Source organism: Saccharomyces paradoxus, chromosome XIV (genome assembly GCF_002079055.1).
Source record: "Saccharomyces paradoxus chromosome XIV, complete sequence".
Taxonomy (NCBI): Eukaryota; Fungi; Ascomycota; class Saccharomycetes; order Saccharomycetales; family Saccharomycetaceae; genus Saccharomyces; species Saccharomyces paradoxus.
The window spans coordinates 465,412-484,468 of NC_047500.1; the positions used below are offsets into that span (position 1 = coordinate 465,412).

A 19,057-nucleotide genomic window follows, 5' to 3' on the forward strand; every position below is an offset into this window, starting at 1 on the left:
TTATATCAGAAGTCAATTAGGATTTGATCGCAGTGACTAGATTATATAAGCAGAAATAGCCTTTCGCAATCATTTCCATTTTAGTCAACATAGCTGAAAGTTTAATTACGCGCTTTTTTGCTTTCCGACGAAGATCTGCCTGAGAAAATTCTTCGAGAAGACAACAACAACAACAAAAAAAAAAATAAAGGCTGGGCGAAAAAAACATCGTGCGTTTACATAATATTTTGAAAAGCAGACAGATATATAAACTACCATTAAAATTACCTTTTTAGGTATTCGTCTAAAAGCCCTGTTTCAAGTGATATCAACAATAGGCGTTAAGTAAAACTGATCTGACTTTCTGCTCTATTTCAAATATCGTCGAAATAATAGCACATCAATAAAGAATGTCTCCGAACTCGTCAAAAACTCGAACGGACCTGATAAGTCCCATGCCTGGTATTAATGAAACCACGAAGGTGGAAAGCAAGAATGTTGTAAACGATGCTGTTCCAGTAAAATCTGAAGCTGAGATCAACGGTACATCAATAGCAAGAGAAAGACAAGAGGCATCGTACGTTGGTTGGAAACAAGTCGGTGGTTGGGAGGAAAAAGACGAGTTAACCCCCGAAGACCTTTTAGTCGACGTAAACAAGGAGACTTTTTTAGACAACCTCTTACCAGATAAACTTTATGGTGATTGGTACCATGAGGTCGTTGTCCTCGCTATTGCTGGCTTAAGTTCTTTTGCGTTGGGTTACTTTAAATTCTCTCTAGCGTCTGTTCTTATCGTAATGCTAGCTACAGGACTGTTATATAGAACCTCATCAAAAAAATATAGGGAATCATTGAGGGATTTAGCTCAAAAAGAACAAACTGTGGAGAAAATCAGTAGTGATTATGAATCTGTCGAATGGTTAAACACCTTCTTAGATAAATACTGGCCCATTCTCGAACCTTCTGTCTCCCAACAAGTTGTCGATGGTACAAATACTGCACTATCTGAAAATGTGGCAATTCCTAAATTTATCAAAGCCATATGGCTGGATCAGTTTACATTAGGTGTGAAACCTCCAAGAATTGGTGCCGTAAAGACATTTCAAAACACAAAATCTGATGTCGTGGTTATGGATGTATGTTTATCATTTACTCCACATGACTTGTCTGATCTTGACGCGAAGCAGTGCAGGAATTACGTAAATTCCAATGTCGTATTAAAGGCAAAGATATTCGGAATGAATATACCTGTTTCAGTTACTGATGTTTCTTTTCGAGTTTTTGCTAGATTTCGTTTCCAATTGATGACAACTTTGCCCCTTGTTGAAACTATAAACATTCAGTTGTTGGAAGTTCCTGAAATTGATTTTATTGGTCGTTTACTAGGTAACTCCGTCTTCAATTGGGAAATATTGGCTATTCCTGGTTTAATGAGATTAATTCAAAAAATGGCATTTAAATACTTGAGCCCCGTTTTGCTCCCACCTTTCTCTTTACAGCTTAATATACCACAACTTCTTTCCAAGACTGGCTTACCTATAGGTGTTTTGGAAATCAAAGTCAAAAACGCTCATGGATTGAGAGGAATTATGGGCATGATCAAGAAAACAGTTGATCCATACTTGACATTTGAGCTCTCTGGTAAAGTAGTCGGTAAAACTAAGGTTTTTAGAAATTCTACTAATCCTGTTTGGAATGAATCCATCTATATTCTCTTGCAATCATTTACTGACCCACTTACAATTACCGTATATGACAAACGCGAAGCATTTAGTGATAAAAAAATGGGTACGGTAATTTTCAACTTGAATAAGTTACATGCAAATCACTATGATAAGAACGAAAAGGTACATTTTCTAAGAAATTCTAAACCTGTCGGTGAATTGACATTTGATTTGCGATTTTTCCCCACTATTGAACCAAAAAAATCACTGAACGGTGATGAGGAACCTTTACCATATATGAATACAGGTATCACCAAAATCGTTATCGGCGAGCTCAAGGGATTGGATGAACTTAGTGACAAAAAATTTGTATTTGCAGAGTTGTATGTCAATGCAGAGTTGGTGATGACTACCAAAAAAGAAAAAAGAACCGCCCACTTGAAATGGAACTCAGATTATTATTCTGTAATAACAGACCGTAGAAAAACTATCTGTAGATTTGTCTTAAAAGATCAAAGCGGTAAAGTAATTTCATCTTCGGTACAACCGTTAAATCATTTGATAGATAGGACAGAAGTTGATAAGGAATGGGTTCCTCTAAGAGATGGGAAGGGAGAATTAAAAGTTACAACTTATTGGAGACCGGTGGACATCGACCTTGGGTTGAAAAGTGTAGGGTATACTACTCCTATCGGTATGTTGAGAGTATTTATCAACAAGGCTGAAAACTTGAGAAATCCGGATAACTTGGGAAAGATAAGTCCTTACGCCGAAGTATCCGTCAATGGCATAGGAAGAGGAAGGACAAATGAAAGAATAGAGACATTGAACCCTATCTGGAACCAATCAATTTATGTGTCTGTCACATCTCCCTTACAGAAAGTCTCCATTGATTGCTTCGGCACAGATACAAATGGGGATGATCATACTCTCGGGAGTCTTAACATCCAAACTCAAAATATATATCATAAAGACAATGATGATAAATATACCATTTTTATTGACAACACTCCAAGAACTGGCAACTTAATTGGAAAGAAGGGTGTAAAAGGGACTGTTACGTATTATTTATCATTTTACCCAGTTGTTCCTGTATTAAGTTTGGAAGAGGCGAAGGAAGTCGACGACATTAATGAGAAAAAAGATAAGCTAGAAAAGCAGAAAAGTACTCTGGGTGACAAGAATATCTCGAAGGAAGAGAAAGAAAGAATTAGAAAGGAAGAAGCCAGACTCACCGAGAAGTATGACATGTATAGTTACAAAATGAAGCTTGACCTTGATGAATTGCTACAGTACAATGCTGGTGTGCTAGGTGTTACTGTATTAGGCGGGGAACTATCTCAACCTGGTCTCTACGTTCAAACATTTTTTGATTCCTGCGGTTACGCAGCGATAACCAGCGCAAAGAACGCTATTAGAACTATTAGAACAGGCTGGTCTGGCGATTTCATGATAAAAGAGCTTGAGTGGTCTGTGACTACATTCAGAGTGACAAAGACCAAAGATGCAAATAAGGCGGAGAATTTTATTTGTGAAGTGAAAATTCCAACAATTGAACTGGTGAAGAACTGTTATTACAAGCCTTCCGTGTTAAATCTTATAGGCAAAAAGAGTGCCAAATTATTAGTTCAGGTCTCATGGTTCCCCATAAATGCCACGGAATTGCCTCAATCAGACTTGATTACAAACTCCGGTGACTTGAAAATCACCGCTAAGAGTGCTGAAAACTTAGTTGGTGTCAACAAGAATGGCTATTCCGATCCCTACGTGGAATTCTTTTTAAACGAAAAGAGCACGTCACCCATTTTTAAAACTGCAGTTCAAAAAAAAACATTAAATCCTTCTTGGAACGAAACCAAGACCATTGAAATTTCAAACCGTGTCAACGACTACTTGACCATTAACGTGAAGGACTACGAAGCCACAAATTCCAATAGAAGTATTGGAAAAGCCATTGTTCCATTATCTACCATCGATCCAGAGAGTGATACTACATTTAATATACCGTTAGTGGGACCAAAGGGAGAAGACAGTGGTGTGTTACATCTTGAATTTGAGTTTGAACCCCGCTATACTACTAATGTGGTCAAACGCGAAGCTAGACTTGGAAATTTTGCAACGAAAGGATTAGGCACAGGTATCAAAGCTGGTTCCACAGTTTTCGCTTTGGGAACCAATGTTGTAAGCACCGGATTAGGAACGATTGATAAAGTGAAGGTTGGGGTTTTTGGTGGCAAGAAGCGTACAAATACTGGGGACGGAAAATCCGAAGAGAAGCAATAATTTTACCGATAGCAAAGAGTCCCCGTCACACCATTAGCTTGATATGACAGTATATGAGCAAAATAGATTCAAGACGTCAATCGTAACAATCCAACCATGCCGAGTGCTACTATAGTGTCTTTTTCATTATCACATATGTAAATTATAACGAATATGTACTCTCATGTGTGTTTTCCAATGGAAACGACTTACCATTTTGATTATTTCCAATGTCAGGTACGAAGAATGACTGAGCGAAAAAAACCGCAGACATAAAATGTAAGTAAGATTGGGGCTAAACCATCAAAGCTGCTCACGAAAGGTAGAACATCACCGATATTGTGGGCAGAAGAAATTATACAGACAGTCTCAATAGTTTTTAAAAGAGAGAAACGTTTGCAATGGTAGGGGATAATATAAGCGGCGATAGCAGTGCTGTCCATCCGGTTGAACTGTCAGTGTATTCAGTATTGTCTACTGATTTAGACGGATTATATCAATCCATCAATGAACTACGCGAGTCGCAAGCCCTACTCATTCTTATGCTACGGAAGGTTCGCGATAAACTTCGAAGAGAAAGTCAAGTCCTTTATGACCCAGAGCCCTTCAAGCCAACCATGGATAAACTGGCGGATTTATCTACCCGTGTGCACATTCTCTCGCAGAGGTATGAGAAGCTTCAGGGAAATGTCAGGTCCCTTAACAACTAAATAAATATACACATGTATAGCGTAATCTTCAATTTCTTTCACTCACTTATAGATGGTATCGACTAGTGTACTTTTAATACCCCGTGAGAAATGATAATATAAGCATGACAAAAAACGGTGGAAAATCTGGAAAGCAAGAAAGTAGCACGCTAGAAATATTCCAGCTTGTCAGCTCGGCTGTTTAATAATTGTCGTTGTATTACCATTAACATAATCATTGAATTACAGTGAAAAAAAATTGTCTCGCTGTATCTGATTCTTTTTTTTATTCTTTGCCTGTCCTTCAAGTTCTTTATAACCTTGAAAACAAAAAATTATATTGGTCAATTACAATCATTTATTACCAAATTTGTCAATTAACTATTTTTAGGGTGACTGACTGATAAAAACATTGTATCGTTTTACTCTCTTTATTTATCCATAACCGAAATTCAGATACTTCTGAACTATTTAGTATTAAAGGCAGACAAATCAATAATAAGCTAAGCGATGGCAATCAAGTCATTGGAATCGTTCCTTTTCGAAAGAGGTCTTGTAGGGTCCTATGCCATTGAGGCTTTGAATAATTGTACTCTAGGTATAGACGTCAACCATTATGTTTCCAGATTGTTGACCAATAAAAGAGAACAGTATTTGGATGCCATTGGTGGCTTCCCTACCAGTTTAAAAATGTATTTGGAAAGTGATTTAAAGATATTCAAGGATTTCAATATCACCCCTATTTTCGTCTTTAACGGCGGTTTAACTTACAATCAGTTAGAGGCATCCGGCCACTTCACTGCAGCATCTGCATCCGCGTCCATTTCGTCAGCCACTGCTGGAAGCGGTGGTACCAACGCTACAACAAGATCGAACACGGAATCCGTTCTTTTACAGAGAAATAGAGGTTGGACACAATGGAACAACTTGGTTAGTTCGAATCAAAATTCCTACATTGACCAGCCTATTCAACCCCAGGAACCATTCAGACATAATACCCCAATTGACTCCAAGGCTTACCAAAACGATTTGATCGCTTATTTTATTGAGCATGGTTATATGTATCAAGTGGCTCCTTACTCCTCTTGGTTTCAACTAGCATACCTATTGAATAGCGCTTATATTGATGCCATCTACGGCCCAACAGATTGTTTGATGTTAGATTGTGTTGATAGGTTCATTTTGGGCATGGAATTTCCAAATAAAGAATTTCGATTCATTGACAGGTCAAGGGTCATGAAGGATTTAGGCTGTACCCATGAAGAGTTCATTGATATTGCAATGGCTGTAGGTAACGATTTGCAACCAACAACTTTACCACCCTTGCAGATTTATCCGGTTCCTCAGCTATTTGATATTGCTTTAGAAATGGTTTTGAACACAGGCACAAATTTTTATGCCTATCAACTGTCTACAGCCTTACAAAATGACTCGAAAGAGAATATTCAAAACTATCAAAGGGGTATATCTGCACTAAGATACATGCCAGTCTTAAAGGATACAGGTAAGGTTGAGTTATTTGTTCAAGAAGTCGTTGTTTCAGAGGAGGACAGTGAAAAAAACAACAAGGACGGAAAGAAGAGTAATCTTTCCTCACCATCCTCTGCGTCCTCAAGCGCTTCTCCTGCCACTCCTATGGCCAAGAACGCTAGCGAAAAGTTAGCTTATGAAAAATTCAGTACTAAAGAGGTTAGGAAACCAAGAGACATTCCTAATGATGTGCATGATTTTATCGGCCAAATGTTACCTCACGAATACTATTTCTATAGATCCATAGGGCTGGTTACTGGAAAGTTATTTGACGCAATTGTCACAGGCGTTTATCCTGAAGAGTCTCCATTAGGTGGAGGATCCGCTACTTCCTACAGAAAACTGGTTTCCAAGTCTGTTGAAATTTTCAAGAATAAAGAAATTAATTTATTGACTCAACCAATTAACAGATATTATCAGATTAAACAAATTAAACAAGTCAAATGGTACGCGCCAAATGAGCCTATCACTTTGGCCAACAGAATGACACCTTCTATGTTTGAAACTATCAACCACTTAATTGTTAAAACAGAAACCTCTGGTGAAAAGGAATTTTCTATCTATGAGTTCATTGCAGCAATAAATGCTTCTAGTGACATGGCAAAAGATTTTATATATGAGAAAGTTATTTTCCCAAACTCCGTACCAATCGAATCTAAATTAAACTCACCATTTGATTTGTTGTCAACGAATTTCTTAAGATTATTAGTACTATTGGAGTTTTTCACTTTCGACTTCAAGGAAAAACTGCTAAAACCAACTAAATGGGGGGAAGTATTTTTGAAATTAAATGAGCTCGATATCGATCGTATGTATCACGAATCGGTTGTTATCTTTTTGGTATTTTTGAAATGTGACGTTTTAAAACTTAACGAAGAAGTTCAACCACCAGCTCCTTCAGCCCTGTCTCAGGCAACTCTCCGTTCATATCCTGAAGAGTCTTTGTACGTCCTATTGATTACGCGTGTATTAACTTTGTTTCAGGTGGACCAAAAACCATCGAATTACCATGGGCCTATTGATAAGAAAACATTAATTTTTAGAGATCATCTCTCTTTCATAAAGGAAAATTTAAACGAACTTTTTGAAGCCGTTTTGATTTCATCTTTAACTTCAGGTGAATTCAATAGATTATCACTTGATAACTTTGGTTGGGCAAAGGAAATCGTTACACATTTACCGTTTAAGTTAAATTCTCCAAATACTATCATGGCTATGATGTGGGAGTTCTTTTTACAAAAGTATCTTCACAATGGTAATGCCAAGAATGATGCATTGTCCTTAGTTGCTACTGAATTCAATACCTATAAATCCACACCTAACCTTGATGAACAGTTTGTTGAATCCCATAAGTTTCTGCTTGAAGTTGCAAAAGTAATGGGGAAGTTAAATGATGCAAAACTAATTGGAGAAAATGAGTTTAAATTATTTACTAAAGCAATTGAGTTTGCTACAACTGCTCTATCTAGCTGAGGCGTTGTAAAGTGTATGACTGAAATGGTGGAACTAATGTGCCTGATAAGGAACGATAGTTGCTCTTAAAGAAGTATATTGTTGTTATTTTAAGAGTTAAAGTGTAATCACCAAGATTTAACACAAACACAGTATATAACAACAGTTCAAGAAAAAAAAAAGGAACCAAAATCACGGCAACAATTGGAGAAAAAAAGCAAAACAAAAACTAAACCACTGTTTATTTATATGCCACATATTTTATTATATAAATATGTAAAGAACGCTGAACAGTAAACAATTATGAAATCCCACCAGAGAAGGAAAAGGTAAAAAGAATTATTTACCGTTACAAGCTAAAAGGAGAGGTTCAAATCAAAAAAGCTCACGAGTGGAATAACAACAGTAAATATTACACATACATGTACATAGAATTAATTATCGAAGTCAATTGATTTCCGCTTGTAATGATTGCAACTCGTGCCTCTTATTGTTCAAGTAATTCTCCAATACTTCAACCTGCTGTTCAATGTTATCCAAATCATCAGTTATTGACCTGATATTAATCCGTTTAGAGCGTTTCGAGCCTCCTTGGCTTTTTTCACCCTTTTTGTAATTCAAAAGACCTTCTAATTGTTCTCTCATGTTCGCAACTTGATCATCTGTCAGAGAAGCATATTTTTGTTTTATACTGTTTTCATTTACGAGTGCGTTGTTGCCGCTGCTATCAGCACTTGAGTTCAGCCCATTGTCACGAACATTGTTCCTTTCGCTGGCTTGATCTTTTCTCTTCGTAGGAGGCTGCGAGGACTGTAAATCATAGCTCACTTTTTTTTTGTTGCACACTTCAGCTAGAGAATTGGGTAAGCTTGCTGGAATTTCAGCACCCAGGTCATTTCTTTGTCTCAAACAATGAATAAAGTAAAAAGTAGGATCTCTATCAATTGATTGTAAATTTTGGGGATTAATTAGACTCCAAACTTTATTCAAATCTGTCTTACTAATGTTAAAAAATTTTGTGGAAAGTTTTGTTGATAGTTCATTGAATGTTATTGTACCATCAGTTAGTTTTGCACAACTCGTATAGATTTTTTCATATTGATTTAGATCATCTGGAGACATGTACCAATCTACTTTAATTTCCTTCTTTGGAGGCAAGTCTGCATTTTCTATTTGTTTGCGCTTCTTCCTTTCTTTGATTAGATTTACCTTACTTCCCGGAATCAACCAATCAGGCAATTCATCTGGAACAGAACTAATATTTTTATTAACCATATCAAATATTAATCTCATGCAAATTACAAATTCCTCAAAATCTAAATTGTCGTCATCATCAATATCGGCTAAGAACCAAATCTTATTCAGGACTGATGAATCTAATTTAGAATTATAAAGAATTGGTAAAACCTGGTCATGGTTCACCTTATTCTCTATTGGTTTTAAACCCGAGAAGATTTGCCAATACTTTTTGATCTCAAATTGTTCTAACTTAGGCATTTTTCAGAATTTCCTGTTATCTTTACCGGCCTTTCCAAACCCACTCACACTGTGGTTATCTCACGATCGTCTGACTACAAATGGTGATTAGCCTCATGTTTCTGACGTTCTTTTCATTCATTCTTGACATGTTATATCATAGGGGTCCCACACTACCGTCAAATATGATATTAAAGAAGTAATAAATAAAAAAATGCAGCTTTTGTAGTAGCGATGGGAAATACTGGATATTTGGGGTAAAAGTTACGTTTTATTCAATCGAATGAAGGCCTAAATGCTGTTAAAAAATTTCGAAACAGACAAGCAGCGAAATAAACGGTATGCGTGCTTGTTTAAGGAGCTGGATGTTAAAGGAAATGGTCAAGTTACTCTAGATAATCTAATATGTGCTTTTGAGAAGAACGATCATCCGCTCAAGGGTAATGATGAGGCAATCAAAATGCTATTTACTGCAATGGATGTGAATAAGGATTCTGTAGTTGATTTAAGCGACTTCAAGAAGTACGCTTCCAATGCCGAATCTCAAATTTGGAACGGTTTTCAGAGGATAGATTTAGACCATGATGGTAAGATTGGCATCAACGAAATAAATAGGTACTTGTCAGACCTGGACGACAAGAACATATGCAATAATGAATTTATCCATGAATCTTCAAATGAAAAAATGAACAAATTCTCGAGATTTTTTGAATGGGCGTTCCCAAAAAGGAAAACCACCATTAGACTACAGGGCCAGACTAGCCACAAGGACGAAATTGATAATCGACGTTCAAAGCAAACAATCAACCCAGATTTGTACGTTACATATGACCAATGGAGAGACTTTTTGCTGCTGATACCGAGAAAGCAGGGTTCTAGACTTCATACCGCTTATTCCTACTTTTACCTATTCAACGAGGATGTCGACCTATCTTCAGAAGGTGATGTTACTCTTATTAACGATTTCATTCGTGGATTCGGGTTTTTTATTGCTGGTGGTATTTCAGGTGTCGTTTCGAGGACTTGTACTGCGCCATTTGATAGACTAAAAGTGTTTCTCATTGCAAGAACGGATCTATCCTCGATTCTGTTAAACTCAAAAACTGACCTTCTTGCTAAAAACCCCAATGCTGATATAAACAAGATATCATCTCCATTAGCAAAGGCTGTTAAAAGCTTATATAGACAGGGAGGGATAAAGGCGTTTTATGTCGGGAACGGTTTGAACGTTATCAAAGTTTTTCCAGAAAGTTCGATAAAGTTTGGTTCCTTCGAAGTCACCAAGAAAATAATGACCAAATTAGAAGGCTGTCATGACACGAAAGACCTTTCAAAGTTCTCCACCTACATCGCTGGTGGTTTAGCTGGTATGGCAGCACAGTTTTCCGTTTATCCTATAGATACTTTGAAATTCAGAATGCAGTGCGCTCCTTTGAATACAAAATTGAAGGGGAATAAACTACTGTTTCAGACCGCAAAAGATATGTTTCGAGAAGGCGGGCTCAAACTATTTTACAGAGGTGTCACAGTTGGTATAGTGGGTATATTTCCCTACGCTGCTTTGGACTTGGGGACTTTTTCAGCCTTGAAAAAATGGTATATTGCTAAACAGGCAAAGGCGCTGAACCTACCACAAGATCAGGTCACGCTAAGCAATTTGGTTGTACTTCCAATGGGTGCATTCAGCGGAACTGTGGGAGCTTCCGTCGTCTATCCAATCAACCTTTTGAGAACAAGACTACAAGCTCAAGGAACATATGCACATCCTTATGTCTACAACGGCTTCAGAGATGTTTTGTTAAAGACGCTTGAAAGGGAAGGTTATCAAGGTCTATTTAAAGGTTTAGTACCCACTTTAGCGAAAGTATGTCCAGCAGTTTCTATCAGCTATTTATGTTACGAAAACCTAAAAAAATTCATGAATCTGGAATAATAATAATAACATATGCATATATATCAGCTAATGAATTCTATTTATTTATAAGCCGCTACTGCGGTTTGTGGGCGTACTGTTAACCAAGCTTTTGTTATGATATATATTCTTATTCAAACATGTACATAGTTACACCTATAGCAAGCACACAATCAATACTGAATACACTAATACACACTAATTAATTGATATTTGATAACCTCGCTTATAACATCGTTATATATAACAGAACGCGAAAAGAAAAGACGCGTCTCTCTTATTTGTCTTTATACAATAAAATGGCTTCACGACATGGAAAACTAGTTGATTGAGGTAAGAAAGGGTAGAAGCAAAGGGAACAGAGGCGTACGCCCGTAAATATTTAGTATCATGACACAGATTAATCAGATAAGCGATATAGATGTTCATCGAATTACATCTGGACAAGTTATCACTGACTTAACGACCGCAGTGAAAGAGCTTATTGATAATAGTATAGATGCGAACGCAAGTCAAATAGAAATCACCTTCAAAGATTACGGTCTTGAATCTATCGAGTGTTCTGATAATGGTGACGGCATAGATCCTTCAAATTATGAGTTTCTGGCCCTGAAACATTACACTTCAAAAATTTCGAAATTTCAAGATGTTGCCAAAGTACAAACCCTGGGATTTAGAGGAGAAGCCTTATCTTCTTTATGTGGCATAGCCAAACTGAACGTCATATCAACCACTTCGCCACCAAGGGCGGACAAGTTGGAGTATGATATGCTCGGTCATATTGCATCAAAGACAACGACATCAAGAAATAAAGGGACGACCATACTAGTTTCGCAATTATTTCATAACCTACCTGTTAGACAGAAAGAATTTAGTAAAACTTTTAAGCGCCAGTTTGCCAAATGTCTCACGGTTATACAAGGTTATGCAGTTATTAATGCTGCCATCAAATTTTCTGTTTGGAATGTCACATCAAAGGGTAAAAAAAATCTAATTTTATCAACGATGAGAAATTCAAGCATGAGAAAAAATATATGTTCAATCTTTGGTGCAAGTGGTATGCGCGGACTTGAAGAGGTTGATTTAGTGCTCGATCTGAACCCCTTTAAGAAGAGGATGCTTAGGAAATACACTGATGATCCCGATTTTTTAGGCCTTGATTACAGGATTCGAGTGAAAGGCTATATATCGCAGAACTCGTTTGGATGTGGTAGAAATAGCAAAGATAGGCAATTTGTCTATGTGAATAAAAGACCAGTGGAATTCTCTACGCTTCTGAAGTGCTGTAATGAGGTTTACAAAACGTTCAATAATGTCCAATTTCCAGTAGTATTTTTGAATCTTGAATTACCTACCAACTTAATTGATGTGAACGTCACTCCAGATAAAAGAATGATATTGTTGCACAACGAACAAGCGGTCATTGATGTCTTCAAAACGAATCTGACTGATTACTTCAATGGACAAGAGTTAGCTCTTCCCAAAAGGATGTGCTCACAACTAGAGCAACAAGCCCCGAAAAGGCCTAAAACAGAAGCTGCAGATAATAAAAGTATAGCACATGAATCCAGTAGCGAAAACTGTCATGATGCCAGGAGCGAAAGTAATCAATCCAATCACGCACGTTTTAGTAGTGTTTGTGAAGAAACTATGGGCGCTACGGACAAAAGCAAGGATACCGAACTAACTTCCGTAATGGATGGTAATTATGCTATCTCCACTGATGCCATTGGTTCGGAGTGTGAAGTTTCGGTTGATTCATCGCTTTCATTGGATGAGGGAAACTCAAGTACACCGACTAAGAAGCCGCTTAGTATCAAAGCAGATTCTCAAAATGTTAGCGCTCTAAACCTTGGCAGTTTTTCCAATCCTGAATTTCAAATCATGACTAGTTCAGACAAAGCACGTAGCTTGGAAAAAGTTGTTGAAGAACCTGTTTATTTTGATATTGATGGTGAACAGTTCCAAGAAAAAGCAGTCCTTTCGCAAACAGATGGGTTAGTTTTCGTAGACGATGAATGTCTTCAGCATTCAGGCTGTCATCACAAAAAAAGAGGTAGTGCTGATGCAGAACAAGATGATGAGGTTGACTCAGTATACGCGGAGATTGAGCCAGTTGAAATTAATGTGAGAACTCCTCTAAAAAACTCTCATCGTTCAATCTCCAAAGACAATTATAGGTCATTAAGCGATGGATTGACACATCGCAAGTTCGAGGACGAGATATTGGAGTACAATTTAAGCACAAAAGGATTTGATGAAATGATCAAAAATGGCAAACAAATTAGTGGCAAACAAATGAGTAGAATCATAAGTAAAAGAAAATCACAGGCCCAAGAAAACATTATCAAAAATAAAGAGGAATTGGAAGATCTCCAACGAGGGGAAAAGTATTTGACGTTAACAGTTTCAAAAGATGATTTTAGGAAGATGGAAGTTGTTGGACAATTTAATTTAGGATTTATTATAGTAACCAGAAAAATTGGTAACAAATATGATCTGTTTATTGTTGATCAACATGCAAGTGATGAAAAGTACAATTTCGAAACATTGCAAGCTGTGACTGTTTTCAAATCACAGAAGTTGATAACACCGCAGCCGGTAGAATTAAGTGTTATAGATGAACTTGTGGTATTGGACAATTTACCGGTTTTTGAAAAAAATGGATTTAAGTTGAAAATTGATGAAGAAGAAGAGTTTGGCTCGAGAGTTAAACTTTTAAGCTTACCTACATCCAAGCAAACCCTTTTTGATTTGGATGACTTTAATGAACTGATACACTTGATCAAAGAAGATGGTGGGTTAAGAAGAGATAACATCAGGTGTTCTAAGATTCGGTCTATGTTTGCTATGAGAGCATGTAGAAGTAGTATAATGATAGGTAAGCCGCTGAATAAGAAGACTATGACCAGAGTCGTTCATAATCTCAGCGAACTGGATAAGCCTTGGAATTGTCCTCATGGACGTCCCACAATGAGACATTTGATGGAATTACGTGATTGGAACTCATTTTCGAAGGATTACGAAGTATGATTTTACGTTGATATTAATTCATTATATAACAAACAAATATATTATATACAGGGAGTCATAACACAAAATAAATTCGTGCATTAACGATGATTGATGGATATATATATTGGGATATAAACCTAAGCCATTATGAATATGAAGGTAGCTTTCCTTTTATTTGCTTTATTGATGGAGGATATAATCACTTGCCAAAGATATATGACCAAAGAGATGGATTATGTTGTGCTTCCGCTTGAGAAAATGTATGGAGTCCACGTCTATCAATCTTATTAAGCTTTCTTGCAGTTTTTGCGTTGTTTCTCGTATGTTGGCCTCTAACTGGTAAATGTAAAGTATGTCTCATACCGCTATAGCTTCCAATTTTTTTCTTTAGGGCAATATTGTCTTTTACAATGGCCCTAGCGTCACCTTCGATAGTCATTGTCGACAGTTCACTTGCTATGCTCATGATCTGGGGTTCTGATAGTTGGTGCATCCTCATCCATGGGTAAAACCCTAATTTCGAGCATATCTTTTCAGCCGTCGTTTTACCTATGCCGTAAAATTTAGAAGCCAGTGCAATTTTAATGACCTCTTTACCTTTGAAACCTTTCCCCAAGATGTGAACGACCATGGTTTTGATGGAAGACCCAACCTGATTTGCTCGTGAATTGTCTCTTCTACCTCGAAATAACAAATTACCTTAAGATGGTATATGAAGGAGTTTTTCAACCATTGACATAAAAAGGTATTATTTCTGTAATAAGCACTATTTCGTTAATAGTGATATGTATTTTCAGCTTTCACGTAACGTATTTACTTCTAAGAATCTATGTCAAGAGCTTGAATGACCATGTGGAGATAATATTGTAGCATAAATATGGATACATAGTTAGAGCTGTTGCGTCATATATATATATATATATATATATATATAGTTATATAATTTTATTTCTTTTATTTTTATGCGGGAGGATGCATTTCATGCAGTATTCTTTCTAATTGCTCTACATCCAATCTTTGGATGAACAGGTTTCGCAGCAAACCTAGCATGGTGATAAAACTAGCTAGTCCCACAGGAACGACACAGAGAACAGTAATTTTATATAAATCTATCGTTCGCTTGGTGGTAAAGTTAAATGCTTTTTTTGGATATTTTTTTGGTCTTTTAGGGCTTTGCGAATGAGAGCTTGAGGATCTATTAACAGAAAACAATCCGTCATCACTGTTATCGGAGAGAATATCGTTGGAAGGAATATCCGCCGTATTTTCGTCTGCTAAGACAACATGTGAGTCTTCATCACCGTCATCTTCACCGTCATCATAGTCTTCTGTCTCTTCTGGAACATTGGTGTCTTCTTGCACTTCACCTTCCTGGTTCCTGATGTACCTCAGATCTGAAGTAAGATAACTTTGCCAAATGTACACCGCTGTTAGCACACAACTAATGAGTATCCACGTATGCAAAAAATAGTCGAGTTCTGGAGACAAAGACGACAGAAGGAGAAGCTCTAACGTGACAATGATCAATGACATGGAAAACATCCTTAAGATGGCGGCTACAGTAGAGTATTTGACGATCCAGCGGACCATCAAAGAGTCGAGAATGGCATACGAGAGGTATAAGGAAACCAAGCACCAAAGCGAGCAAAGAAGATACTCGGACGCTCTGGCTGTGGTGAGTGCGGACAAAAGGAGCGAATCCTTACTGTCACCGCTCACAGCCTCTTGTGACGTCCCTTCAAATGATGAGTTGTTATCGTAAGCGCTATTAAGCTTTTGCCAGAAATAGGTGAACGCATCTCTCAGCGATTGCGGCTCGTAAAGCGTTATACTAGTGCGCATGGACACTCTCCAAGCCTTCCGAAGAGATGTGAAGATGTAGGTTAACGGCGGTAAAAGGGATATATCCCTGCAAAGGGCCATAAGCATATGTTGCTTAGCAGTTAAATGGTTCAAAGACAGCGTTTTCATGGAACTATACGTTTTTTTAAAGGTCGCTCGGTCATGCTTGGCATACTTGTCCTCATGAGGGCCCATACTAGTACTTAATATCCAAGTCATCTGGATCCTTAAACCTGAAGAATCAAATAAGATTATATGACCAAAGGAAGGGAAGAGAAAAAAAACTTAAAGAAAAAAGAAATGAGAAACCCTGGTGTGTTCACGTAGATGCACAGACGGTGGGCAACCCAAAACTTAGTCTTCCGTTAAACTTTTCAGGTTCTTGTACACGTGGAAACGCCCGATATATATCGCATGTAGCTGTGCGTAGATGAGAGAATGCCTTTGTCCATGTGATAAACTGTGCAAAACTTAACATGAAGCAGGCACAAGCGAGTTCCACTAACAAAACGCCGCTCGGGTAATCGCGCTCAATGTAAAACATAATAGATCAGTACGCAAACGGTAAAGAACAAAAACATCTTAAAGGGAAACTATACAGATGTATAATTCTAAGCTATTGTATTTGTATAAACGGTTCTTATTTTAGTTTCATTTGCCCGTGGGTGTTTAAAAGACTCAAGAACAAGGAACGAAGACCAGCGTTGGAGAAAAGAAAAAGAAAACAAAAACAAAAGTAGATCACAAGTTTTCCAGAGATGCAGCAATTTCGTCCAGTTCCTTCTTTGCCTCTTCGTATTTGACGGTCAATTCCTCGTTCTTCCTTTCCCATTCTTCTCTTTGTTCTTCCAAGGCAGCAGCTCTCCTCTCCAATTGATCAGCCTTCAAATCGGACTCTCTTAACTTCTCAGTAGTTTCCTTTAGCTTGGTGTCGCTTTCTTCCAAGTCTTCCTCCAATTGCTGGTTCTTCTTGGAGAAATTGTCATTGTTGGACTGCAAGTGATGAGAGTCCTCAGACAGTTGCTTAGATTCGGCCAATTCCGCTTCCAACTTCTCGATCTCTTCCTCTAATTGGTGGTTCTTCACCGTCAAGGACTTGATTTGATTTTCTTTTTCAACGTTATCCTGTTCTGTCTGCTTAGAGTCAGAAAGGCCTGCTTCCAGCTTCTCAATCTCATCCTCCAATTGCTGGTTCTTGACTGTCAAAGACTTGACTTGGTTCTCCTTTTCGACGTTGTCTTGCTCCAAGTCCTTGTTCTTCTCTTTCAACTCCTCGTACTTCTCCTGCCATGATTCGGCCTCTAACTTCAAGTTGCTTAGCTTTTCTCTGATTTTGTCCATTGCTGCCTTTCTTGTGTATATGGTGTAAGTTTAAATGTGTAGGTTTTCTTCTTCCAACCTAAACATTTACAGTATGAGAAGGGAAAAACGAACCTTCTTCTTGCCAAGTATGCTGTATGTGATCTCTAACACTTTTCCGTTTATCGTAGTTCGTGCTATGGTGTGCTGATTTTGGTCTGAGTGATTACCCGACTTTTTACCAAATTTCGGTCGGGTAATAAATGTGTTAGCGCCATTCGATGGCTGGTTTGTCTTTTTAAATTCTTTTATATTTATGTTTTTATTTTTATTTTTTTAAGTTTTTCAGTGGTAAATGACAGTAATTTGCTAAGCTGCCGCGCACACAAAGTGTACTGCGTTAAATTAGATTAAATTAAGTGAGTGCTTGGTTGGCAGAATATTTTCAAGTCCGGTGTGCGCCCTTCCTGATTCGAGCACGTTGTACGTGTTTGCATCCATGTTTCATGTTCTGGTGGAAATAGTTAAGATCGTTTGTACTTCTTGATTCACGTATTTTCTCTCTGTTCTTAATTCGCAAACATTAGTTTTCTCGCTGATACATCTTGATAATAGAATAACAAAGATAATGGAGTCGTATGGTACTACCACTGGAACTCAGACTTTTACCCCGACTGGATTCCCGCCTCCCCTGGGTACGGGTGGGTTTACCACTTCAGGCTACATACATGCGCTTGTAGATTCTACATCAAATTCCAATTCAAACTCGAACACGAACACGAACACGAACACGAACACGAACTCAAACTCAAACTCAGAGACAAGGATTCCCGTAGTGCAAATATCTGATGACTCTCATATTACACATGATAGCTTCAAACCGTATATGGAGTACCATGATGCTTCGCACTTGAGGAACCGCAACATTAACAAAGCGGACCAGGTTGACAACACTGAAGTGATGGAACAGTTTACAGAGTGGTCTAATTATAAGATGAGGTCACACTCTCCCGCCACAAACACAAAACCAATCCGACATACTTCACAACGAAGAACAGACTTTACCAACAAGAATGAACTCTCTAAGTTCAGCAAGAATCACAATTTCATCTTTCACAAAGGTTTCTTGAAGAGACAACGCTCCATAAGCAGGGAAGACAGGCAAATAAAGGTACGGTCAAGATTCAGGAACAAGAAGGAGCTGGCATCTGTCTTGAACTACATAGAACTGGAACAAATGGATATTACAAACGTCCTCACATCACAATCGGTAAGTTTGCACGCTATCAGGAACCTCACCAGCAGAGACCCTGCGGTAACTGCTAACCCATTTTTAAGAAGCCAAGTATATGCCACCAGTAGTCGTCCACCGTACTTGAGAAACCACTCCATACGTAGGAAACTACCCAAATCACTGCCAGTTGGTCTCCCCAAGACTTCGACTGCGACGACACCAATAACAACCAAGCAGGATTCAGCGTCCCAAACGACAAGGTCTGTCTATAACAAGAATGTGAGACGTTCCAACACCTCCCCTAGTGTGTTGTATCACCCAAGAAGAAAGGGGAAACTGGACCCTAACTCACAAGCAAGAAAACAGCAGTTACTGCTACGCTTATGGAGGGAATACTTGATGCTTGTTATAACGCAGAGAACACAACTGCGATTAACTTTCCTTTGCTCTCCAGGCTCAGCATCCAACCAGAGCTCTCCCCGCTCCTCTAACGCCAGCGATTTAGACATGTCGCTTCTATCCACCCCTCCAAGCCTGTTCCAAATGGCAGGTCAGACCAAAGGCAACCCTATAATTATACCCGACAGCCAAGACGACAGTATACACAGCAGCAGCGCCTTTTAAGCAAGCAACCTCCCCTGGATTGCATGGCCTTAGATATTAAACTTTATTTAATCACATATTATTCTATGTATCTTTTTTC

At 38.0% G+C, this 19,057-nt stretch overlaps 10 protein-coding genes across 10 annotated transcripts; 6 read left to right on the top strand and 4 right to left on the bottom strand.

The window, feature by feature from the left end:
• Positions 1-389: 389 nt before the first annotated feature.
• TCB2 (tricalbin) lies at positions 390-3,926 on the top strand (the record flags this gene model as incomplete). The annotated part of the gene is made up of 1 exon (XM_033912962.1): positions 390-3,926. The coding sequence occupies one exon, from the start codon at positions 390-392 to the stop codon at positions 3,924-3,926; it is 3,537 nt and encodes a 1,178-aa protein (XP_033768853.1).
• A 380-nt stretch (positions 3,927-4,306) lies between these two features.
• On the top strand, positions 4,307-4,615 carry SNN1 (Snn1p; the record flags this gene model as incomplete). Its single annotated transcript, XM_033912963.1, has 1 exon — positions 4,307-4,615. The coding sequence occupies one exon, from the start codon at positions 4,307-4,309 to the stop codon at positions 4,613-4,615; it is 309 nt and encodes a 102-aa protein (XP_033768854.1).
• Positions 4,616-5,104: 489 nt separating this feature from the next.
• MKT1 (Mkt1p) lies at positions 5,105-7,597 on the top strand (the record flags this gene model as incomplete). Its single annotated transcript, XM_033912964.1, has 1 exon — positions 5,105-7,597. The coding sequence occupies one exon, from the start codon at positions 5,105-5,107 to the stop codon at positions 7,595-7,597; it is 2,493 nt and encodes an 830-aa protein (XP_033768855.1).
• A 426-nt stretch (positions 7,598-8,023) lies between these two features.
• On the bottom strand, positions 8,024-9,073 carry END3 (End3p; the record flags this gene model as incomplete). The annotated part of the gene is made up of 1 exon (XM_033912965.1): positions 8,024-9,073. The coding sequence occupies one exon, from the start codon at positions 9,071-9,073 to the stop codon at positions 8,024-8,026; it is 1,050 nt and encodes a 349-aa protein (XP_033768856.1).
• Positions 9,074-9,347: 274 nt separating this feature from the next.
• SAL1 (Ca(2+)-binding ATP:ADP antiporter SAL1) lies at positions 9,348-10,985 on the top strand (the record flags this gene model as incomplete). The annotated part of the gene is made up of 1 exon (XM_033912966.1): positions 9,348-10,985. One exon carries the CDS (start codon positions 9,348-9,350, stop codon positions 10,983-10,985), a length of 1,638 nt encoding a protein of 545 aa, XP_033768857.1.
• Positions 10,986-11,354: 369 nt separating this feature from the next.
• PMS1 (ATP-binding mismatch repair protein) lies at positions 11,355-13,997 on the top strand (the record flags this gene model as incomplete). Its single annotated transcript, XM_033912967.1, has 1 exon — positions 11,355-13,997. The coding sequence occupies one exon, from the start codon at positions 11,355-11,357 to the stop codon at positions 13,995-13,997; it is 2,643 nt and encodes an 880-aa protein (XP_033768858.1).
• A 181-nt stretch (positions 13,998-14,178) lies between these two features.
• On the bottom strand, positions 14,179-14,610 carry SWS2 (mitochondrial 37S ribosomal protein uS13m; the record flags this gene model as incomplete). Its single annotated transcript, XM_033912968.1, has 1 exon — positions 14,179-14,610. One exon carries the CDS (start codon positions 14,608-14,610, stop codon positions 14,179-14,181), a length of 432 nt encoding a protein of 143 aa, XP_033768859.1.
• Positions 14,611-14,939: 329 nt separating this feature from the next.
• EOS1 (Eos1p) lies at positions 14,940-16,040 on the bottom strand (the record flags this gene model as incomplete). Its single annotated transcript, XM_033912969.1, has 1 exon — positions 14,940-16,040. One exon carries the CDS (start codon positions 16,038-16,040, stop codon positions 14,940-14,942), a length of 1,101 nt encoding a protein of 366 aa, XP_033768860.1.
• A 522-nt stretch (positions 16,041-16,562) lies between these two features.
• Positions 16,563-17,162, bottom strand: TPM1 (tropomyosin TPM1; the record flags this gene model as incomplete). The annotated part of the gene is made up of 1 exon (XM_033912970.1): positions 16,563-17,162. One exon carries the CDS (start codon positions 17,160-17,162, stop codon positions 16,563-16,565), a length of 600 nt encoding a protein of 199 aa, XP_033768861.1.
• Positions 17,163-17,748: 586 nt separating this feature from the next.
• On the top strand, positions 17,749-18,978 carry NIS1 (Nis1p; the record flags this gene model as incomplete). Its single annotated transcript, XM_033912971.1, has 1 exon — positions 17,749-18,978. The coding sequence occupies one exon, from the start codon at positions 17,749-17,751 to the stop codon at positions 18,976-18,978; it is 1,230 nt and encodes a 409-aa protein (XP_033768862.1).
• Positions 18,979-19,057: the final 79 nt, after the last annotated feature.